Source organism: Daphnia pulex, chromosome 5 (genome assembly GCF_021134715.1).
Source record: "Daphnia pulex isolate KAP4 chromosome 5, ASM2113471v1".
Classification (NCBI taxonomy): domain Eukaryota; kingdom Metazoa; phylum Arthropoda; class Branchiopoda; order Diplostraca; family Daphniidae; genus Daphnia; species Daphnia pulex.
In genome coordinates this window covers 2,689,721-2,714,274 of record NC_060021.1, presented here as the reverse complement: position 1 = coordinate 2,714,274, position 24,554 = coordinate 2,689,721, and the positions used below count along the sequence as shown (strand labels likewise).

Genomic DNA, 24,554 nt, shown 5'->3' with positions numbered 1-24,554 from the left:
GAATGTTCGTAAGTTCGGCAAAGAGCACTAAATAATTGAGAAATATTTTTGGGAGGAGGCCAATTCGTCGCCGTCTGAATGGCTGTCGTCGCCGCCACCATGGCTGTAATCGACTCCGTGGCCGCCGCTGATGCTGCGGCTTTAGTCGTCGACGTCGTCGTCCCAGTGGGTTGTGATGTTGTCCAGGGGATTCAATTGGTAATTCATGGGCGCCGTCGTGTAGCAGCTGCCCGGCGGGAAACTTCGCTCTGATCCCGAATCCGAATATCCCTTGAGAGCCGGTTGATCGAGTTCCGTGTGCGATCCGGAGGTGCCGGATCTCTGGGACCGTGTCGACCTCATGGCTTTCGTCCGCCCAGTTCGGATTGCATTCCGGTTGACGTTCGGCGCCGTCTCTTCTCCTCCGAGACTGGCATTGTACCGAGGCGATGGAGGTTTGAACGTACTGGAAATTCCAGTCGATCCTGCAGGAGCACTTCGCTTCGACAAGGCCGGACTGGGATTGGCCGAACTGAATTTCAGCGACGGTTTGACGGAATTTGGCAGCGGAAGCGATCCCTAAAAAAAACGTTCAGATTTAAAAATTTAAAATTCGCGCGCTAATAGATGATCATTTAAAAAATGTCCTTACGTCTTTGGAAGTGGAAGTGGAGCGATCGCAATTAGGTGCTGGACTAGGTGGCGGCGGATGTCTCGGTGGCGGAGGCAAAAGTTCGGCCCAGTTGGGAATTCTCTGCTGCTGCTGCTGATGGCCGTTTCCATGGTCAATAGACAAAAATCCGCTGCTGTTCTTCCGACTGTGGTGACTGTTGTTGTTGCTGTTGCGGCTGTTGCTCCCGCAGCCCATTCGATCTTGATGCTCGACCACGTAGCTGCCACTGCTCGAGTCGCCCGACGACTTGCTGGAATAAGGGCCGTGGATCTGCCGCTGCCCTCGCATCGACGGATTGACCAAAGTTGTGGTGGCGTAGGCGGACGGAGGCGCCTGCATCTGGGCCTGCATCAGCATCATGTTGTTGGTGTTGTTGCGACGCGGCAGGAACGAGCTGAGACTCAGTTGGCTCTGATCCGACTGGTGCTGCTGCTGTTGGGAGCCGTGCTGGTTGAGCAGCTCGGCGTATTCCGGCGGAGCGATTCCGCTGCTGCCGTACTGCTGCGGCTGTTGGGGTAGTAGCGAGGCCTGGGCTTCCAGTTCCGCCTCTTTCTGCGAAGCCGAAACCGTCCCCGTTCGCGACGGATGGTGGTGGTGGTTGCCAGTGCTGCCGGAATGCCATCCGCGTGACCAGAGCAAATCTCTGGCGCCGCCGCTGCCACTGCAGACGCTGTGGAGTAAATTGCCGTCCGTTCCGCTGCCCAGCTCGACTTTCTGCACAGAGGACATGGCCTTGTTGCGGACCCATCGGCGACGGACAATCAGGGCGGCCACCAGAAGACACAGCGTGGCCAAAAGAACTCCGCCGATGGCAAGAATGAACCACGTCTCCTTGACCATCTGCGTGGTCACTTCGCCGCTGGGCGGACGATTGTCGCTGTCGAAACGAGTGAACGGATCGTCCAGGTCGGAGTCCAAATCGTCGTGAAGGGCCGGGACCTGTGGATGCTGCTGGAAGCTCAACACCTCCATGCTGAATGAGGCGGGCTCAGAAGCCGGGCCCACTCCCGCCAGAGTCCACGCTGCTGCCCGGATCGAGTAGGACGATCCTGCAACGAGATTGCCGATAATGACGGAAGTCGGAGTCGGCGGCAACGTCATGTTGGCCAATAAGGTTTCCGAATCGTCCATAAACACGTAAATCTAACATAAAATTGAATTAATTATTAATGGCAAAGGACAAAAAAGATTAAATTGATTTGATTTACTTGATATCCGGTGATGATTCCGTTGCGTTGGTTATGCGACGGCTCGCTCCATTTCACCAAACAGCTGCTGGAATTTAATTGGCGTACAATCAGATCCCGCGGAGGTCCTTCGGGAGCTGCACAAAATCAAACAAGAAATTGAAAATAAAATCAATTCAATTTAAATTGCTGGAAGGAATGAAACTTACCGGCTTCCAAGGTCGTCAGCGTTTGACTGTTGGACGGTCGGCCATCGATATTCCGGTAGAACGGGACCAAGAAGAAGAGATAGCGGGTCGAGGGTAGCAAATTGGCCAGCGTGTAAGTCGAGCTGGACACGGCCGGCTGGGACACTTTGACCACCCGGAAGGAAGCCAACGTCGAGGCTGAGGATCGTTCTTGATGGATTTGATCCTCCTCTGAGCCGGAGCGGGAGCTGCGGATGGGCCGGTACCAAATGTGAAGTCCCTCGAAGGCCGACTCGGTGGGTTCGCTGCCATCAGCGCCATCTAACCAGCGCCAACTCAACCGGACCGTTGTGGCATTGAGCGGGCGGACGGGCTCCAGCCGGAGCCACGCCAGAGAAGAAGAGAGCCGCTGTCGGCCTTCCTCCAATTCCTGGATGCCGCCGCCGCCGCCACCGCTACCGAAGGATCCACCCGACGGCAGAGTCGTGAACCAAGGAGACACCGGACTGGGCAGGGACAGGCCGTGCGAGTTCTCGGCTCTGACGAGCACCGCGTAGGACGTGGTGGGTTGCAAGTTGGTCAAGGCAAGCTGATCCGCTTTGAGACGACGGGTGATGATCCGCCAGCTCCGTTGGTTCGGTATCGTCGGTCCAGCCCACGTCCAGCTGTTTTCTTGATGCGAATCGGGATCACCGCTGCTGAAGATTTCGACCGTGTAGCCCAGCAGAGGCGAGGCGCCCATTCTCAATCCGCTCTGCCAGCCGACCGTCAAAGAGTTGGCCGTCTTGTGGAGGAGCCGTGGCTGGGACGGAGAGCCGGGAAGAGCCATTGGATCGCTGGGGCTGCGCGAGAAGGCGACGTTCGAGTTGCTCTGGCTGGCCACAGTCAGGGAGGCCGTCCAGGCCGCCGACTGATCTCCGGATCCGATCCAGCAGGTGTAAATTCCGGCGTCTGAAGGCTGTAGATCTTCAATGCGCAGCATGCCCGTCTCGCCGGATTGGGTCATGCGGACGGACAGGGCCAGCGGGGCGCCGTCCTTCCACCATCGCAGCGGCAGATTTTGGCTGCTGGGCTCGGTGGTGCTGCAGGCCAGCGAGGCAGGTGAGCCCAGCGGTAGGGTCTGATTGGCCGGGCCGACTTCGATGACGGGCGGCGGCGGAGCCGAGATGGTGACAATCTCCAGCCGAGTGCGGGCCACCAGGCCGCCGGCCTCGCTGACGGCTCCGCACCACAGGCCGCCGGCGTCCTCGCGCCGGAGTCGGTTGATGACCAGCGTTCCGTTGCGGAACACGTTCCACCTGGCGCTGGGGCCGGAAGAGTCGGATGTCAGGAGCTCGACGGTCGAGCCAGCGCCATCGCGGCCTTGTCCTTCCCTCTGCCAAAAGACCAGCGGGGCCGGCGACCCGTGAACTGGGCAATCTAAAAAGACGCTCTGCTCCAGGAATCCGCGCACCTCCCGCGGCAAAAAGGCCTGCCCGCTGCTGCTGATTCCGGCGCTGCTATTCCACGTGGGCTTTAAATTATATAAAGAAAAATCATTTTAAAACATTCGAATGATTTAAAAACATAAAACCAAATGCATAATTTTTTGTTTAAATAAAAATTAAGCGGGCGAAACATTCGTGAATTCCGCCGGTGGAATGAAATATTCATGTGTACATACCGGGATTAAGATGGCCAGCTGGGCCGAGGCCGAGCTGGAGCCGACCGAATTCTCGACCTCGCAAACGTAACGGCCGGCGTCGGAGGCTACCAGTCGCTCCAGCCTCAAACTGGTTCGCGTTTGATCGTTGGAGGCCGGCCGGATCCGGTTGATGGGAATTTTGGCGCCGTCCTGTCGACGCCACTCGACGTGCGGCGGCGGATCGCCCGTGACGCCGCACTCGAGGCTCACTTCACCGCCCAGCAGGGCCGTTGTATCTTGAGGCGGGCGAACTATGAACGGCCGAACTGTAAAATTGGGTTTCAGAAAAATAATTTGATAACATGACGCAACTGTTGAATGACGGGCTGATTCATCTAACAAAAGGAAAACTGGGCAATATTCTCCAAGTCCAATTTGGATGAGACTGCCAGACATTTTTCTATTGGGGGATACAGGGACCTATAGATTCAATATCATTCCATTGCTGCGCCTGGATGGCGCAATGGATTTTGAACTGGAGAGAGAGTAGTTCAAAAGATATGAATTGGTGTGGACTCTTGTGCTGCATCAATCCGCTCGGATGCATTAGTCGTAGTATCTAGTCGTAGTATCTCCCCCTCCCGCCATCAAAGTATGTACACACAAAGAGAGAGAGAGAGAGAGCTGCTATTATTATTGAAATATGAGAAATCCAATTTGACTCATCTCAAATCATTCAATATTCTTCTACATCTTTTTTTCCCCTCCTGGAACGCTGAAAGTCACCCACCCCACCCTCCTTTTATTCCCCTTGATCCGCAGTGGGTGGCAGACATGTAGGAGACACAAGAGTTGCTGGGTACTTCTACGTATGTAGATAGATAGAAGATCAATAGAGGAATTGATAGAATATTGGGATGAATCATATCAAAACGCTGGTGTGTGTCATCCCTGGTGGTGGTGGCAGTACAACAAAAGCAAAGTGTCAGCATAACCTACCGTGAACCGATAGGAGAACGGCGGCCGTTTCTCTGGTGGCCACGACGTTCTGAGCCGAGCACTGGTAACGGCCCTCGTCCGACGACATGAGTTTGGCAAAGATCAGGTTTCCATTTTCGTCCATCCGGATTCTAAGATAGAGCAGAGACAACAACAACAACCAAACAGTTAAAACAAGTTAAAACACATCTATAGGTAACAAAGTCACAAACAACAAACAAACACGAAATAAATATCATTTAGTTCCATCGTAGAGATTCAACACGCAGGCCTGCGTTCTATTTGTTTATTTAGCGAGATGTGTGTGTGTTGTTCAAGCCGGAATGAGAAACTGGAAGCTCGATATATGTCGTTTTGTTTTTCTAGACCTGTGCTACACATGCAGTCAACGCCTAACAGCTAGTCGTTGGGCCTTCTTCTATAAATAAAGAATTTGGGGGCCCGTTTCTCTCTCCCGTTTGAAATAGAAATTCCGGTCGGTCGCTTTTGATCGCTGGGTCATTTCGATGTGCTGTACTAGACTAATACTAAAGGGAGTAGGGGGAAATCGCTGGGCCGTACACACACACTAAAATAGAACAGGCATTGAGATCTGGGTTTTTCTTTCCTGTTTAGAAAATAACGTAACCAATTTGTTGTCAAAAAGGTTTGCCGACGATCGCCAGTTTTTTCAACGACTTGTCTAAGCTGGGTTAATTGAAAAAACTTCATTTTTTCGATTGCTTTCCGACTCGATTTCACGCTCGGACATGGCCAGCGCAAACGATGGGATTCACTCTATTCTTAAAGGTCTCGTGTCGGTTGCAACGTATGAAATAAGAAATCGTAGACAGTTTGCGGATGACCGCATATCAATTTCCGCTGAGAAAAAATAATAAAATGAGAAATGGGGAAACTCCAATGGACGGCGTATATAGGTGCAACACTATAGAGAGAAGAGAATTTCCTATTCTTTTTTCTGAATACGGTGGGAACCCTTTTTTTACTATTTTTTAAAACATGCGAGAAAGGCTCAGCTGGCCCGTTTCTGATCCAACATGTTTATAAAGAGAAGAGAAAAAAGAAAATGAATAACCAAACGCGGACCACATCCGGTGCAGCAAAGCTATGCGGATCAAAACTTTCGAGCCAAACCCAGCACGGCGCACGGTGTTCACTTACTAGACGGGCTAAACCATAACAACAACATTTTTCCTTCATCTTTTTTTTTTAAAGAAAAAGATAAAACATTTGAAAGATATCGAGGTACTAAGAACCAAAGTATATCGAAAGAAATAAATATTAATGGAAGCAGTTTGGTGCCCATCAGACTGGGAAAAAAAAAAATTCTTTTGGCCAGTCATTTTTTAAAAGTTATATGTAAAGTAGTTTAAGAAGCTGCCCGTAAACCTTGAATATAGTACCTGGAAGAATGATCGCGCTGAGGTTGTCCAACTGCGAGGTTGTCCAGCGGCTGGCCGTTCTTTTTCCAGCGCACCTGCGGCTCAGGATGTCCGCGAGGCGGCTCGCACTCCAACGTCGCCGGCTCGCCAAGAATCCCGCGTGTCGCCAAAGGAACCGTTCGGAATTCCGGATGCAAATCTAATGATCAATAAAAAATAAAAAATAAAATGGGCGCGGTTAATTTATTGTTTCAAACTAAAATAAAAAAGATCAAATAAATTCGGCTAACTAAAGCCAAAAAGAAAACAGATGAAACCAACATGACAATAAGAGTCTCATTAAAAGATACGAAAGAGTAGCGCCATCAATCCGGAAGGAGAGAAAGCAGCCAGTGGGGGGTAAATAGGCCGGGAGCGATGGAAGCAAAAGAGAACGACCCAAAATTGAGTGAGAGGATCTCTGATATGTTGTGCACTAGGGCAGGAAGAAAAAGATGTCCCCAACGAAGGTTCTGTTGCCGAAGAAAAGTGACTTAACGATCCTCTTTTGTTTGTTCTGTTTGTCTTGTGTGCGTGTTTTTTGATCCTGTGCAGCGATACACATACACAGCTGAAGGCATCGTGTAAGCTAAGCTAAACCCGCCAGCAGCCAGCCAGCCAGCAGCTCCTGATGGTCGTCATCATCATCAGCAGCCGTCACATATATATACGTATACAAGCATTTGATATGTAGACGGGGGCACACACACTCACGGGGGGACGACACTCGCCATGCTGCCCGTCTGCTCCGGTGATCCATTAAAATAAAGGCAGAGCAATAAAGAAGAGTGAGAGAAAAAGGGATTGAGAGATGGGCCAGCACAGCACAGCCAATTGGCTGCTGGGGGAGGATATTTACGACGACGTCCGGATCCTCTGCTGCTGGGCTGCTGGCTGGCTGCTGTGGGGTCCGTCTCATATTTATCGAAACATGGCAGCTGTTTCGACAGCGTCGAGTGCTATGTGTGTGTGTGTGTGTGTGCGCGATATATCTCCGTATATAGTCTATACGTGGGATGTGACTGTGTACTTGATCCCCACATCAGTAATGGGTCACCCGGTTGTTTTCTCTTCTTTTTTTTAGCCGGGCGAGAGGGTCAAGTTCAGCCATCCGGGGAGCACAGCAGCAGCAGCACGGCCAACCCGTTGGCGGTTCGCTGCATTAGCCATCCGATGAACCGTTTTGTCCCCCATCGACTGGCGAAACTCTACACTGTGTCTTTGCTCAGCTCTCTGCACTTATCGTCAACGGTAACGACTCTGCGGCTATGACTGCCGATCGTAAAGAAGAAAATAAGAAAAAAGAAGAAGAAAAACGGCCGCAGAGAAAATGCGACAAGAGTTGAGCGCCAGTCAAATTTGTCAATTGGCTATTATCGAGGCAACAACCTTTTCTCTTATTCTCTTTCTGCTGTGTGGGGGCCCTTGCTGCTGCTGCTCATTATATAATATGACAGTTGCAGCTGCAACCCAAACTTTTGCTGGCACTGCCTTCGGTCTAAAAACGAACGGGCTCCCAAAAAAAGGAAAGAAAAAGGATTGAAATAAACCAAAAATGAAACATGGGTTAGTTAGTTGCCATGTTGAGCCAACATCTCACAGCCTCTTGTCACACAACAGCACTGCTCTGCTCTGCTTTTTCCTCAAGTCGAAATTTCAATGAAGGTGGACGGATGCTAATCTCTGAGCCCAAGTTTTTTCCTATTCCCATCACTCCCAAATGAGGTGGTAATAAATCATGGCCCATCTTATCGAATCTTCATACCTGCAGCAACAACCCAAACGAAGAAGAAGAAGAAGCCCAAAATAGGAAGAATGATAACAGCCAACAGAGCAGAGGAATGAAAAGATAAAACCCCGAAAAGACTCGGTGTGTCTCTTCAATGGCCAACCAGGAGAGATAGCGACCAACAAAAAGGGACAAAACATTCGACAGCTCACACAACCAACCCAAAAAGAAAAAAGAAAAAAAGGAATTTGACAAAAATTCAACTCTAAAATAAATCAAGAAAATGTCGTTGACGGAAAGGTTTGTCGTCAGCTATTGCCGCCTCATCCCATCAATGCGCTTCTGTTCATTAGAGTCTGACCGGCAAAAGATAAGATATGGAAACTGTGAAAAAAGACAACGTGCCGATCTCCAGCTGCTGGTCCAGCTGGACGCCAGAGATTCAAGGGTGGGAAGAAAAAAGGAAATTGCAAAATTTGAAATCAAATTCCCCCAGATGGCTGTATCTAAAATGTACACTCCCCTAATGGGCATACAAATCTAAATTTAAAATGGGACGCGCTTATTGCGCAAAATTGAAATTCAAAAGAGAATAGGAATTTCCTGTGACAATTCTAAACGACGCAGCATCTTGTCGCTCTCATTTCGCCTGCTGGCGGATCATCCGACAGACACACCCACGTTTCATGACTCTCTAAACATGTAGGCACCTTGAGATGATTATTCATGAGGATTTGTCGACTAATAATCGTCATCCATGTGGGCACGTGGGAGAGATGAGCGCAATTCTCCTGGCGTCGCTTGAGCGCCAGACGACGAGGCCATCAACAGTTGCAAGGGAATTGAACGGTGTGATGGTCGGTGTGACGAGATAAATACCTGACACGCTTCTCCAATGAGCGATATGCCAGAGCGCGTTATTTTGGCAAAGAACAAGGTTTCACAATCAACGCGGGAATAAATGAAGAGCTCAGCAGCAGACGACCCATCCATCACACAGCAGTTGCCGTTTAATCCGATTAGCTCATTTTCTTCTCTTCTTCTGTCCGTCTCGGGAGATTGAGTCACTCAAGTTGGGAGAAACGGCGCCGTGCCGGTAAGATTTGAGTGGGGGCGACGCTGGGCGACGTCGTCGGGGGATACGGCGACGCGTCTGTCGGCGCGTCTGGCTCACATCCAGACAATGACAAATGAGGTTGTCCATATTATAAGATGTATAGACATTTAGACACACACATATTCCGGCGGCTTATATACATGTGAGCAGCAGCAGCGTCGTCATCCATCGTTTCAAGGTTCTCTCTCTCTCTCTCGGCCAGCGCCATCCATCGCATCCGCCGGCGCTTCGACTGATGCCGCCGCCGCCGCTCGTCACAACTGGCCGCCGCCGCCGGACGACCAGACTTGGAACGACATCAAAGCGCGTTTTCATTTTCATTTTTAAAAAGAAAAGAAAGAAATAACACACATCCATCGTGCGCGCTCTTTTTTACCTGGCGCCCCAGCAGTCATCTAAATCCGTCGAATTTCACATTCATTACGCAATAGTCGTCGTGAAATGAAATGCAAAACCAAACAACAAAGCGAGAGAGAGAGAGAGAAGGACTGCCGGACAGCATGAAAGTATATCGATCCGTCTGCTATATACATTCAGCTCGAGTGCCATTGTGTGTCGGTCATGACATCGTGTGCCTGGCAACTTTGGCTTTATAGTCGAGACGGGCGGACGGGCGAAAGAAAAGAAAGAAAAGAAATATATAGAGTGGACTAGAGAGATGATTACCTTCATTATCTGGGCCCCCATTCCACTAGCTCTGTGTGTGTGTGTGTTTGTGTGTGTGTGTGTGTGTGCGTGTGTGTACATACTTGTGTCGTTCCTCCTTCTCGACGTCTATTTGTATATCTACGTATAGTATTTATGTTTATGTGTGTACGTGCGGAGATGGGCCGGCGAGAGCTTTTCATTCCGACGCCCGACACACACGAAATATCTAAGGACGGGGGAATGACTTTTAAATAAAAACCAAATAGACCTTAAATATCTTTCCTATTATTGGGTTTTGCGGCTGGGCCGAGAAACTGGACGTGAGAGAATCGGAGATTTCCTGAAACACACACGACTGGCAATTAACAAGAGAGCGCGAAAAAGATAAACATAATAAACAAATAAAACGACAACAACATTTTCGGTTCAAGATCTTGGGCCTTTGATCGTCAAACGTCCGCTAACGACGACGGTGGGACTCTAAGTCTCTCTAATCCAGTTTTGAAGGAAAAAAGGCTATAGACGGAAATAGGAGCGGCTGATGAGTTGACGTAGAGGACCATTAGTGCCAACGTCATATAATTTAGTAGAGCAGCCAAAGTCCCGCCGTGATGGGCGCACGCGCATTGCTGGACTATAATAATACACACGGATATAATTTAAAAAGAAATGGGGAACTGGTGATCGTTTGGCATGGGCTCGCGATCGGTCGATGGGTTCCACAGTTTTCCCATAGCCAAGATGTTTCTGGCCGTCATTTTCGCTCGTTTTCTCCCGACAAATGACGGATGTTAATGGGCCGAGTCCGTTGGTTGGAGGGTAAATAGATGAGGGGGTCTTTTTTCGAAGAAGAAGAAGAAAAAAGTTGTGATGATATTCCAAGAAGAAAATGGGGCCTCCTCTCTTTCTCTCTGGCTAGTAGACAATTAACAGCCGTTATATTGACTTGTACTCTGGGGTGTCTCTCCAATCTTCTTCTTCTCGACTCGGCTGGTACTTTTTTCTTCTTCTTTATCTTTCTGACTAATTTTTCTTTTCTTATTGCCTCTTTCTCTCCTTCCTTCCTTCCTCTCTGTAGGAGGTAAGAGTTAATAGGCCATCGTCAGCTTGGTTATTTTCTCCGCTGGAACAATATCGCCGACTGGGCTATTCCCTTTTCCCTTTGCGCACAGTTTAACAAACAGGGTCGAAAAAATAAAACTGGCGACTTATTTTTAAAAGTCTGACTCTATTTACTCTTTTTACCGCTGACGGACATGCACCTGTCTATTTAGGCGTACAGCTGTTTTTGTTTTATTTCCCCCCTTCATTTGGGAAAAGAAAATCGACAAACGGCCGGAAAAAAGTTTTCTCTAGTCTCTACGGGCGGATAACAAAGTCGTTTGGGAAAAAAAGGCAAAACGGAGAGACTCTCGAATCGAGCCAATAAATCTTGAGCGATTCCGATCACCCGAGTCGATCGGCATCTTGTCGTTTCTTTCCCATCTGCAAAACGGGTCTATTTTTTCTTCCACGGCTGGACAGCACAGCCGGCCCTTTAAAAGTCATTCGTCCCCAGCAGAAAAAAAGTAAAAAAGGCCCATTCGATGTGAGGGCCATTAAAAACCCAAAACGAAATAAAATCGTGGGGGACGAAAGAAATAAATGTACAACTATATTACACACACACAGCACGCCGGATAGAGGATAAGAGGAGGAGGACAAAGCGGCCTATAGCCCAGCATTTATATATCGGGGAAATGTGATTCTGGATACACGTCCTTAAGCGTCTGGCGGCAATGAAACACAACCGAGGATGAAAGATTAGAAAGAATATAGAGGAGAGCAACAGCGATAAAATAAAAGAAATCCCCCCACCATAATATACATTACAGCTTTATATATTATACGGCCCATCCACAAGTTATACTATTTGGTTGTTTTTTTTTTTTGTATAGAAGAGAGCCGGCACACGTTGAAATATGTATCCGCCACGCCATGCCACATGAAAGTCCGCGATAAAATTGGTGGGGGGATTTGCGTCCGCGTGTAGTAGATGCGTCTGGGCGCTGTGATCTGATAGATATTTCGGCTGGCTATTTTACTACATGCAACCGCAAACGCGTTGCTGATGAGGGGAGGGAGGGAATTCAATTATACTTGCTGCTTGGCGCTATTTATGTTTTGAATTGTTTACACACAGGATTTACGATTGCGCCATTTCAAATGGATTTTACGACCCGGCGTCACTTGGCGCCAGAACTTTTCTATTCTCTTCCTCTTTCGAGCGTATAAGAGAATAGCAAAAGTAGTAAGGAAAAATTCAATCAATAAAATGGCAAGTTGGTTAAATTACATTAAATGATAATAGATATAAAGGGGGGCCTTAATATTTATTATTGTCATTCATTGTGTCGAACTGTGCGGAATCGATTCGTCGTGGACAGTTGTCCAAATCGATGGACCCCCGATAACATCAGAAACGAGAGACCATCTGAACCAATACGACAAACTTATTTCTATTATAATACCATGGATTATATGTACACATATCATCTTGATCGTCATCATCGAGCTGCTCCCCTTATATCATCCACAAAGAATATATAAGAGGAGAAAGCGGCTTTTGTGTGTGCTGCTGGCCATGTCTATTAGTTGCATTCAGAAAATATAGACTTGTGTGTACACACAGAGAGCGAGTGTCATTGCAATCTGCAAACCCCAAACAATCACAGCAGCAGCGCCAGCTTGGTCATATCAATTATTCATCCGGGTGAGGGGGGACACCCACAAGGGGGGTAAAAGTCGAGAGAGGGAAGGAAGCCCAGTGACACAACTTGGCTGGACTTGGAGGAGCCCCACACACCAAATAATTCTCTCTCTCTCTGTCTGTGTTTCCCTATATTTTTCTTTCAAATGAAAATCCCGGCTGGGCATGTTGCTGGACTGCCGCTGTGCACGGGTGCAACCAAACAACAGCAGCAGCAGCGGCCAGCTGTTTGTTTGGCGTGCGCGTGTCACATTCTGGTGCCCAGACGGTCATAAATTGCCAGCCAGGAAATACAGACACACACACAGACACACCTCTGACATTCGCCAAACTTTTGAGATGATTGCGCATCCAAACTTGTTGATAATAATCGATTGACGGTATAAATAATGACACGCGGCGCACTTTGACAGTGACGTAATATCAAAGAGAGGCCCGCGATGTAATTTGAAACGTTTGAAAGTTGGCGGCGGCGGTGGCGGGGGAGCAAACTTGTGCTATTCCGTCAATCCCGAAACTTGCGTGATTGAAAACCCGACACCGTCGTCTTTTCAAAGTGTAAATTGGTTTGTGTCGAGAGAAGAACCTGTAAAACCTTTGATCTCGACCGAGGAAGGCGCTGCTGGATGGGCGGGAATAAGAGATGGGCGGGCAATTAGGGCGGACGAAATAAAACTCGTAAAGGGTGTACATGTACATATCGTGTGCGCCCATCAGCGACATACACTTGCCTAGGTGTATTCACCTTGTATAGTAAGAGACGGGAGCGGCAAAATAAAAGAAGAAAACAAGCGCACGCGCGGGATAGAAAAAGAAAAAATAAAAATAAAAGGAAAGCGGTCGTGTCACAAGCGGCTGACAGCCTCCCGTTCACTTCGTTCGCTTCCCTTTCTTCTTTCTTGTGTTTGGGGGATGATCACGTTTCGGCAGACACCTCGTCTTCTTTCCTTCTTTTGCCTTGACGAGATGATTGCTGTTTGGCTGGAATAGGGGGCAGCGCTGCACGATAAGCCCAATCCCTCCGGCCCACCAAACTTCATCACAGCAGTCCCGTTTCTGCTGCCCAAAAGGATCCTTCATATTTAAACGGCCAGGAAAAAACTTTTTTCGATTGAGTTTGGCTTCAGCGGAAAATACAAAAAGTTTGTCTTTTATTTTGGACGCCATCGGCACACGCAAAAGTTGAGGGTAAATAAAAGAGTCGAGAGTTGCGCGCACTGCAATTGCCGAATCTCCCATAAAAGTCTGTTGGTACTGGTCTAATCGCATTATCTTTAGACTAACGAAATGCCTTTCAACCTTTTTCTGTTTTGTTTTATTGGTAAATAGGAAAGTTGGGAAAGAGAAGAGTAATCAGAGGGTCGGACAGGTCGGTAGTTTGATGAATGTCGGCACAGCAAACGCGCGCGGTCAATATATTCTCTAATAATAGATGACGCGACGGGGAAAAACGGGCGATGATAGAGACGAGAGATTGTGCGGGGCCGTTAGTTTCATTTTTTGGCGAGGGACCTGGCTGGCTGGGCTGGCGGTCCAGCCGTTCCAATCATTCCCGACCCCTCACATATTTTCCTCTGGGCCAAATGATGAATGTCTTGTCTGTCGACTGCGTCGCCACGTCTATTCCCTTTATTTTTATTTTGTCCGTGATCGGTCGTGATCAAAAGGCGAGATGAGGTCACGAATCCAATGAAGAAAAAGGGGAAAGAATAGACGCGCGCGCGCCCAGTTGTCGAAACGATAGGACGGCCCTTGCATAACTCTCTCATTCAAATTAGACGCGGACACGGCACAATATACAAGGGCGGCCAGGGGGCGCTGACATCACAAAAGAGAAAGAAAAATAGAAATAGGAAACACAACTTATCTCTTTACCTCTCTCGGTTGTTGCTGCCCTTTTGGTGAAGAGGGAAAAGAAAAGAAAGAAAAGATCCCGATGATTTGCAACCGAAACGGGCACCGGGGTCATCATCAACAGCCGATCCTTACACACATTTCTTTCTATACCCTCCGCCTATTATTTAGACCCATATTTTCTCTCTTCAAGATATTTTTTCTCTTTGAGTTTACCGTTTAGGGGGCCGATAACGATCATTACATGTCCTCCTTTTTTATTGTCTTTTTTTAAATAACACTGAAATGGGACAGGGAAATGAGAAGAGAGAGAGAAAAACACGCCGGAGACGATAGTGTTGATTTTATTAAAAGATTTTTTGGTTGTTTCCCTGTTTCAACTGCTCAAGTCAAGGAAAGCCAATCGAGTTCTTTTTTCTCACAGAGCCCACACAGCCATGTCTGAATGGACTCGCCGAAAAATGTGGAGAACCTACGTCTATCCCCCCACTTTGAAATTAAATGCTGGTGGTGGTGGGGGGGGGATGTGGCCGGCGTGTGTACAAGAAGAAGATTTAAGAGGCGTGACGACGAGTCCGCGTAGTGGAACCGACCCCGAAAATTCTCTCACCTGGACCCGGCCAAGCGCATCTCTTTTTCCCTCTCACTTCTTCTTCTACGACTGACTATTTTATTTAATTTTATTTATTTTTCCTTTTCAGATGTTACGTGGAAATCTAATTGCTGGCCGGGATGATCAAGAACTCTCATTGCTAACCGACTGGCCACTGCTAGAGCTGAGCCCATAAATCGCTCGGCTATTTCACACGTTGCACACACGCACCTGTCCCCTGCGGTCACTGATCTTAATGGGCCGTCGACTCTCCTTCTCTCTCTCTCCTTACGGACGAAATCAAGCGGCAACCCGGGCGTGCGCAAAAAATAAATATAAATAAAGAACACCGGACTGGACTTTCTCCTACATCGAGTCCTACATAACGAAATTTGACTGCTAGCGTTGCCTATACGGTTGAGATGCCAGCAATGAAATATATGGCCACCGGCTCGAACGTGAACAATACTGGCACTTTTCTCGCCAGACCATCCGCAACACAAACCAACGTCAGACGAACAAACAAGATGGAAAATCTCTTGATCGGCGGCGGTTCTTTTACGTTTGAAAAATGGCTGAGGCGGAGGTGATGGGTCTAAAAGTTGATTGTTATCGCCTCTCATTAAAGTTGGTTATTCGTCGCTGCCCAGGGATTCCCTTCTTCTTCTTCTTCTCAACCGACTGATGCCGGCCGGGCAGCCGCCGGATGGCGTCAACGTCCTTAAATTCCTCCAGTTGGAAGAAGAAGCGACTACGCAATATGCAGCAGCACAGAAGCGTTTTTTTATTTCCCCCCATCGACATTCTTTCACCTTCCATCTTGTCTCTCGAAATGCAATTATTTATTCATTCGAATTTCACATCAGGCTCCCGGATCTTTTCTCTTCATCTCTACTCACGCAAACGTTTCTCTCTTCCTCATTTTGGCCAGCCATTAAATGACGTCCCACTCTCCACTCGTGCTCAACAATTGACCACCAGAGTTCACCCAACTGGTCAGCAGCCCGTTGCGTTTGATTCGGGAGCCGAAAAAATAAAAATTTGATCTAACGAATCCCGACATCCACCCCAAATGCAACTTCTATTCACAATGAAAATCTTGTCCAGCAGCACATGGGCAATCGCCCATTTCTCACGATCGTAGCACGCGGGAATAAAGTCAAGAAAGAAGGAGGGGAAAAACCAACAAAGGATAAATTGAAAATGAGATTCGACACTGCACTTACATGCGACGGTGAGAGTGGCGTTGCGTGATCGGGACGAGCCTTGCGGGTTGCGAGCCAAACACCAGTAGAGGCCGGCGTCGCTTTCCTTGCGTCCGTGGACGACACGGAAGAAAAAGAGATCGCCGCCCGGCAGCATCACCCGGTGGCTATTGCCTCCACCTCCACCTCCGCCTCCTCCGCTTTTGCTGTGCTGCTGTTGCTGCCCGTTGGAGCTGATGATGAGCTCGCCGTCGCGGTACCATTCGATGGTCGGCGCCGGACTGCCGTCGGCCGAGCACTTGAGCGTCACGGGATCGTTGCGCGCCACCGTCATGTCTGTCGGGTGTTCGGTGATGCGCGGTGATCGCATCATGCCTATATGCCACAGAAAATACACACAAAAAAGATGATTAGATATTTATCCGTTATGCCACTTGAATCGTTCACGAAACCCCCAAGAAAAAAATAAAATTCAAACACGAACGCGCTGGCGCATGAAACGGCCAAAATGGAGATGGATTGCCGCCATCTTCAAATGACAAAAAACTCCTTTTTTCATATCCATCAAAATGATCAAGTTGGCCATTTCCCCCCTTTTTATTTGGTCCAACAACCCGGAATCAACTTGATTGAAAAAAAATACGACAACGACGATGGATTGGATGTTTCTCTTTCTAGTATACTCCGCACTTTTCATTAGTCGGCATTGAATCAATAATCGAATTGAATGAAAGCTACAAGTTACTACATGTACGAGTTCTTTTTTTCATTTTGTTCCGTATAGATTCGGACAAAAGAGAGTCGGGAATATCCAGTGACTCAATACTCAATAGTCGAAACATGTTTGGAACTGTAAGGGGGGCCTCTGTCGAGTGTAGTTGTACAGATATATATTACCAAGTTGAAAACATCTGCTGTGCCCCACTCTATACACTCGGATGATGAACCCCTCCTCGTCGTCGTCGACTCCACCCCAAACACACAAGAGAAGTCGCCCAGTTCTCTTCTCTCAAAGAGTCCCAACTGACTTCATTCATCACGACGACAGGGAGGGGGGGGGGGGGGGGGGCAGCTAGAGGCCAGGGCTATACACGATGATGTTGCGTGTGTGTCCGTGTGTATAAATATACACCGGCGCCTATTTTTTCTTGTTGTGCTGCCTCCTCCTCCTCCTCCCTTGTCGTCATCGATTTCACGAGACCCTCCACCCCTCCTCTCAGCTGTAAAAATGCACGACGACGACGGTTTTTCTTTCTCTCTTCTCCGACCAACCAATTCATCCCCAATCCGTTCCACCCCACACACTTTCTCTCTCCACTTCAACTTTTTCTCAGTAGAAGAAGAAAAATCGTAATAATAGCAATATCTAGTAATAACAGTTCGATATTGAGTGTGTGGGTTATTCCTTCCAGGTGAGGTACTTGACAAGAGGTAAAATATATCGAGGGGGATCATATAGGAAGAATAGAAGAAAAAAGTCGTTTGAGGGCCGTCACCTCAGACAACTCTGGGAGATATGCGTGTGTGTATTATTCGGCCAGCGGGAGAGTCGCGACTCTCTCTTGTATTATCTTCTTTTATGTCTATGAGCGTGTCCGATATGATCCAGGGAAAGGAAAAATACTCCTGGACGAGAAATAGGGAGAGAGAATGAATGAGCTGCTGCTGCTGGCCCCTTTTTACCTGAAGTGAACAACTTGCGCATTTTCGAACCTTTTTTTATTTTACTTTTGTCTGCGCCCGATTCTTGTTCAACACGAAGAAAGATCAAAAAAGAAAGAAGAACTCTCCAGATTTTTTCCTTTTTTCCTAGGCACTGGAGAATGACATTCCATTGAAACTGGGTGCTGGCTGGCTGGATTGTCAGTTGCCATCGTCATTTGCTCTTCTAGTCTATACGACCGCTATATGGCTTCCACCACGTTATATAACTCGTCTCTTCTTCTTTACGTCGTGTGGTTGTTCTTTCTCTCTCCCTCGTTTAGTTTTTCGCCCCCCCCCCTGTCTCCTTCCGACCTGAAAATGGTCCCCATTCACTTCCAGACACCTTTTTTTTCTCTAAAAGGTGGTTGTGCTCGCTAACAATAAAAGAAGTACCAGTTCCCATTTTTTAATGAAGCAATTCATTGCTGTACAGTATATAGGACCAGGTATAATCCAAACACACACACACCGAAATGTGTGTAACGCATTGAACCGTAAACGAGGGTGTTAAACGATCACGGCCACATGGGAAATAATAATAGAAATAGCCTCTATCTTTCGACGTGTCACATGCAGAGCTTCTCCGGCAGAGACATGTACAGTTGCACAGTGTTGTGGACGGTGTCGTGAGAGTCTTGGATGGGCTTTTATAAGAAATGCGCACTGTATACAGTACCAGCAGTCGCTCTACTATGTATCGATCTGATCCGAAACATTTACAAGACGACGGCCATGATCTCACCCATCATCGCCCCACAGCTGCATTTTCATGTCAAAACATAAAATTCCAAAAGTAGAAGGAGAAGAGCTGGCCGGCGTGACACTCGGGCGGCCGAGAGAGGCAGACGACATACAAGTACCGGTACAGTATCTAATATTATCTGCATCGAATTTTTCCACTTTTTTTCTGGGGAAGAAGAGAGCGAGTAGGAGCAGCAGATCGATAATATCGAGTGGCGATGCCAACACGCTCCAGTAGCTCCTACACATAAATGAATCGATGAACAGACATGAGAGACTAGACACAGACGACGACAGCGCAATTAGACGCTCCGTTTCTCTCTCGTCTCTCCCATTCGACTTGGCACTTTTGTCATTGTGTGTCTGTCCCCACCCACATCACCCACCGATGCAATCGATTTCCTTCGACTCACTTACGCACACAACACCCAACCACCCACCTATAGTCGGTTTCTACAATCAAATATTTATATCAATAGGCAGAGAGATATACTGTATCTTTTTTTACTTTTGGCGGAAAAGAATGTTACAGGGGGGCCTTGGAAGACACACCGGAAGATGTACCGAAGAAATCGTGAGCTGAGAATGGAATCAATTCAATTCACGTCGTGTTAGTCACAGTCGACAGTTGATCGGTGCATGTACACATTTCCGGTAATGCACTTTGAATGTGTAGACGGATGAATGCGACCAATGCGCATGTCGTGCTTTATAGCCGAATTTTCCCTCGAGAGAAAGAATCCGGGACGACAAAAATCGGTACCAAGTGCGACCCAATGGCCTCACTCTCCTCGATATCGCCCAGATAAATAAAAAATAATAAATAAATAAAAAAACAAAAAATCAGACGACAATTTGATGGCGTCATAACAATTGGAGAAATGAGCCACTGCCATTTATATTAGCCAATTTTCGTTTTTTTTCTAAATGAAACCATTTCACAATCGGTGGTCTATTGTTCGGGCGACGTAACGACAACAGGAAGACTTGACTTACAAATTATACGACCCACGTTTCTTTTATTTTTTAAAAATAAGATTTTATTGAGACGAGGGGGCCAAGTCGTGAGCTCATATAAAATATCCCAACCCCACCCACTATACCCCATTTCATGTGAGACAGAAAGTCAACGCCACCGGTCACCATCGCGACGACGGAGCTATTGATATTCCAAGGCAACCCACAAACACACACACGCCCCTTGTGTTGTAGCACAGCACGGCAATTATTGCGTGTGCCACACAAGCACGTCGTTCGATGTGTATACAAAAAGCTATACGGCAATCAGAGTCTAACCTTTTACACGACCACACAAAAGAGAGAAAGAAAACGCAGCTCGTCGTTCCAACACCAAAATGCATTTTTTTGTTGCCATTAGACACGCGCCCATGTCGATGTGTGTGCCTTTGATTAGCTGTGCCTTCGTAACCAACAGCTGGCTGCTTTTTTACAGCAGACGACCGCTGTCGCTCACATTTATTCACAAGAGTTATTTATGGATGTATCGACTAGACATGTAGATTCTCCCTCTCACACATACTCTCACTCTGGTGTGTGTGTGATCCGTATGCAGATGAATTATTCAGTTGCGTTCAACTCACGCCGGGCTGCTGCTGCTGCCCATCCGGTCGGCACATGATTCATACATCTATAATAGACGTTGGCTCCAACAAAATTCGTCCAGCCCCCAAAACACTTGACAATTTCGTATAGGAAAATTGCAGAAAAACAAAAAGAGACTCGGCCATATAGATGAGGTTGGAGTGAGTGTCGAGTAGTTGCATTGGAAATGAAACGACTGTAGAGAGTTAGCCTTGTTCTATGGGGGGGATTAGGGGATAGTAGGCCCTATGCATAGATAGAGACCCGCCCGTTTCCTTCACGCCAAGGCACCCCCCACACTCTCGTCCTTTTTGGGCGTACAAAGGGTGTACATACTTGGTGTTAAATGAAAGTGGGTACAAGCTTGTACACCCGGGTGTACATAAGGTGTACATATTTTTTTTGTACACCTTTTGTATACCCGGCACGAGGTCATAACGTCTTTGTTTTATCAAATTCGCGCGACCACCGTTTTTCTCACCCATCCCCCACTTTCAAGAATGAAAGGAAAAAATTTTTGCTTCCCTCTATTTTATCTCTATTAATCTTTACTTCATTTAATCTGATATTTTCCTCCTTCTCATTCTGTAATTTATGGCTTTCTAATGTCTTTCACCAATTGCCATTAACGTATTTGCTTTTACCGGGAGTCGAACCCGGAACCTCAGATTTACAAGCCAGTATTTATCCGCTGTGCCACCAGCTATTGATATGTAGTAGGGAAGCTTGTAATACCAATTAATTCTTAGGGCAGAGAAAGAAACTTCTAATTTCAAGATTGCTATTGATTGCAATCATTGTTGAATTAAAGAGCTTGCTAACAATATATTAAGCCAACAACTTATCGAGTTTTCATCTAAAAGCACCATTGAATTTCGGTGATGGGACTTAGAAACATTTTTCGTTTTTAGCCGCCATTATGGATTTCCATCGCGCGGCTTTTCAAGAAAGAACTTGAGATTAGGGCGGTTAGGGATGGGAGAGAAACGAAGAAACGAAGAGAGAAAAAAAGATTTTTGGGTCTCTTCCTTTCGCTTAAAGAGTGAAAAACTCGAAAAAACCTAATTTGCATACTTGTAAAGGAGGCGTACAAATCGTTTTTTCCTTTACAGTATATACAAAAGGTGTACAAAAGGTGTACAAAGACGAATTTGTACACCAGCTTCAAATATGTAGCCTAAAAAAGGACGAGAGTGCACCAACTCTCAATTGCAATAAATCAGGAGCAGCAACAACAACAGCAACAGAAGAGGAGGTTCGTAGAATCACGGCTCGTTCCCAATCAGACGAGGGCAGACAGCTCACGAAGAAAGATATCCAAGAGTGAGGTACGAGCCAGAGTCAAACGTCTTGATTTGGGCCTATAGAGAAGAAGTAGACAGAAGGCATATCCGCGTGCCAATTGTTTCGGTAGTTTATTGGTGAAGCCAAATCGAGTCGAGTTCTACTGTTGCTATAGTCCCGTGCCAAAAAGGAAAAAGAGTTGGAAGAAGAAGAAGAAGAAGGGGACCCGTCGCAGTTGGTTTGACGGAGTGATGACCGTTTCTCTGCGCTTGTCACCTCGAGTCTCCCCGTCAGAGCGTCACGACACATTTCCAGGGTGGCAGCAGCAGAGAAGGTGCTGGGCACGGCTCCACCACCGCCGATGTATATATCAATAGCACAAGAGTTATTATATAACTGCTGCTGGGCATATTTGTATTCCCAACTCGCTTAGCAGCTCACGGCCAGCGTAGACCTTCTCCCCTACTATCGTGCAAACGGACGACCGACTAATATACGAAGTGTGGAAATGAGGAAAGATGGAGAGGGGAGACTAGACAAAGAGCGAAAGAACGTCAAAGAGACAAGAGAAAATAAAACAAACAGGAAAAATTGGAAAAAAAGGAATTTTTTTAGCTGGGCTGGCCGCCCAAAATCGGTCACGAGCTCCTAGTCCGTCCACGTTTTTCTTTTGGTCCCGCCACCCTTCTTTCGAGGTTGTTTGGTTCTTAATGACTTCTTCACTTTGGCTCGGATGCAGAAGAGCATGTCGCGTGTCAGCTAACGACTTGCGTTGGGCAGAGAGACTCTCTGCTGGCGCACACACGAGGCTCAACACACAAAAGTGGCTAAAGTAGAAGAAGAAGAAGAAACGGACTGATTTGTTGGTTGCTTTTCCCATCTGATCCCCGAAAGCCAGTCCCGAAAAAAGAAAAAGACGTGACCGGAAACGTTCCTTCACGAAGAAAAAGAAAAATCCCTCGGAGCACAAAACATGCGGATGGCTTTTGTTTTGATTTTTGATTCTTTTGTTTTTCTTTGTTTTTCTGGTCGAGGGAAGAATCACGTGAATGCAGACGAGACATCGTGATGAGGCATTTAAGAGGAGCCGGGGCTTTAAGTCTCTACACGGCGGCGGAGTTAGTGGGGGAGGAGGATCTGTTGCTGAGGTAACCAACGGCCATTTCTCGTCCCGGCACGTCGACAAAATGTAAACGCCGTTTGTTTCTTATAGGCAAACAATCGAGGCGATTGGACGGGAAAAACAAAAAATGAGTCAAAAATTTTTCACGAGACCGTGTGAATAAACTGCTCGTGAAAAAACGTGGGCGATCCAACGAGGAAAAAAAACAAACAAACTGATCAGCCAAAATTAACTGTTAATGAAGAGCATGAGGTACATACAAGAGCCGTCGCTTTAAAAAATAAAGAGACGCTCTTTTCTATACGACGTCGAGCTGGGAAATGAAATTGGATTTTCTTATAAAGGTTCCATCAGAATCTCATCTCTGTGTGACTGGCTGACGTCTCTCACGGAATCTGAAAAAAGAAAACTACCTGCGCCTGTGTGTAATTACCTATTGATTATGCAACCATTTTCATCCGAACGAGCCGTGCGGAGGAAACGTTGGAATTACCAACAACCCTGAGAGAAGATGAACTTTAAAAAAACTTCCATCACCACCACCACCACCGTGGTGAGGTAAGAATCAAAGAAGATGGCCACAACAACAACAACAACAACAGACTAGCGGCCATCGATCCATCATTATTGTGAACATGAGTCTCGCGTCAGATTGGAGGGTCCGGCCCATCACCACCACCACATCAGATGCCCATCATTGGAGCGGCCTAATTTCTGAATCTTTTCTTCATTTTTTGATTCGAAATTTCTCTCGTGTTTCTCATTAACTGAAGTTGGATAAAAGGGAGGGAGAGCATCTTCTTTGGACATGTCGGGACAGATCGAAAATTTTCTTTTGCCCGAACGCGCCCAGACAATTGAAAAAGAAGAAATAAGACAAGACAAGACGAGACGTGACCTTACCGTTGGCGTCAGATGACGGGATTTGATGGAGGAGGAGGAGCAAGATGACGAAACGGTTAAGTAATCCGGCGGGCGTGAGTCTGCTGGATGATGATGGTGCATGCGACATTTTCGACCTATCGATGGCGATGTTTGGACGATTGTTGGCAGCAAAAACGTCAGTCCGATGCATATCACCTGCTCAAGTCTAGTGCCAAACCCTCCGTTGCGTCATGTAATAACGAGAGCCCAGGTGAACGCCGATTCCAATCTCCAGTTCAAAGTTACAATCGCAAGTGGTGAAAATGGCCAACTAGTTGGTATAAACTGCACACACACACTACCTGTTTCACTCGGCACAGGTCTCAACACTCGGCACTCGGCACACGCAACACACAGACACACACACGACAGACACACAACTGACAAGTTGTTGTTGTTGTTTTTCAATCGACAACACTGCTGATGAGCCGCTCAAACAAAACGGCTCAACGACTAAAAGAGACACAGCCTAAAATAATGAGAAAAATGGAAGAAACCCCCGCGTGTGTGGACAAACAGAGAAAAACAAATCCGTGTCCAAACTGAAACTATTACACTCAGGTAGCCATACTTTCGACTCGTTCACTCACGCAACACTTTTTTGGCAAATCCCCTGGCACAACCGAACGATAATGTTTTTCTCCTTTTTCTCTCTTCCAAATCGCCCAGCAGATTAGATTAAGAAGTTGTTTTGTTATGTCCCTGGTTGCCTTTTTCTTTCTACTGCTTCTTCTTCTTCTTCTTCTTAGTTGATTGGATTAAACTCGACACACGACGTCTGTCCTTGGCTGGGGCTGACGGCCGACTGAACACTGAAGTCTGAAGGAGTGAGGTCCGTCCGACAGTTCTTCTTCTCCCTCTCAAAACGATTGGCTCCTCCCAGTCAAGACGCTAGCGCCACTCTACCGGTGTGGTAAGAATGAGCAACCGTCTCTCCGGCCAGCGCCCGCCTACAACACACATACATTATGATCTAATCAATAAATCAATCACGATTGAACTTTTAAAAATAAGAAAAAAAGAGAAATAAATTTTCGCAGGAAATGAAGTCGACACTGATGTAATTGAATCGAACAACTCTCTCTCGCTCGGATTAAATTACTAAATAGTCCTTGATTTGGATTCATCACTACTATACATGTCCAAGACAAAAGGCACCGAAAACTCTACCCTGCTGGCTGGCCCCGTGGGCGTAATACGCGCCGATGAGT

The 24,554-nt window shown here is 47.2% G+C and overlaps 1 protein-coding gene across 1 annotated transcript; it reads right to left on the bottom strand.

Moving 5' to 3' along the window:
• Window positions 1–24,215, bottom strand: LOC124194033 (protein sax-3-like). Its single transcript, XM_046588039.1, has 9 exons — window positions 23,323–24,215; window positions 15,987–16,340; window positions 6,054–6,231; window positions 4,651–4,781; window positions 3,691–3,977; window positions 2,049–3,540; window positions 1,861–1,976; window positions 632–1,795; window positions 1–558 (listed from the first exon to the last, which is right to left on the bottom strand). Exons 1-9 carry the CDS (start codon window positions 23,492–23,494, stop codon window positions 142–144), a joined length of 4,311 nt encoding a protein of 1,436 aa, XP_046443995.1. The 5' UTR covers window positions 23,495–24,215; the 3' UTR covers window positions 1–141.
• Window positions 24,216–24,554: the final 339 nt, after the last annotated feature.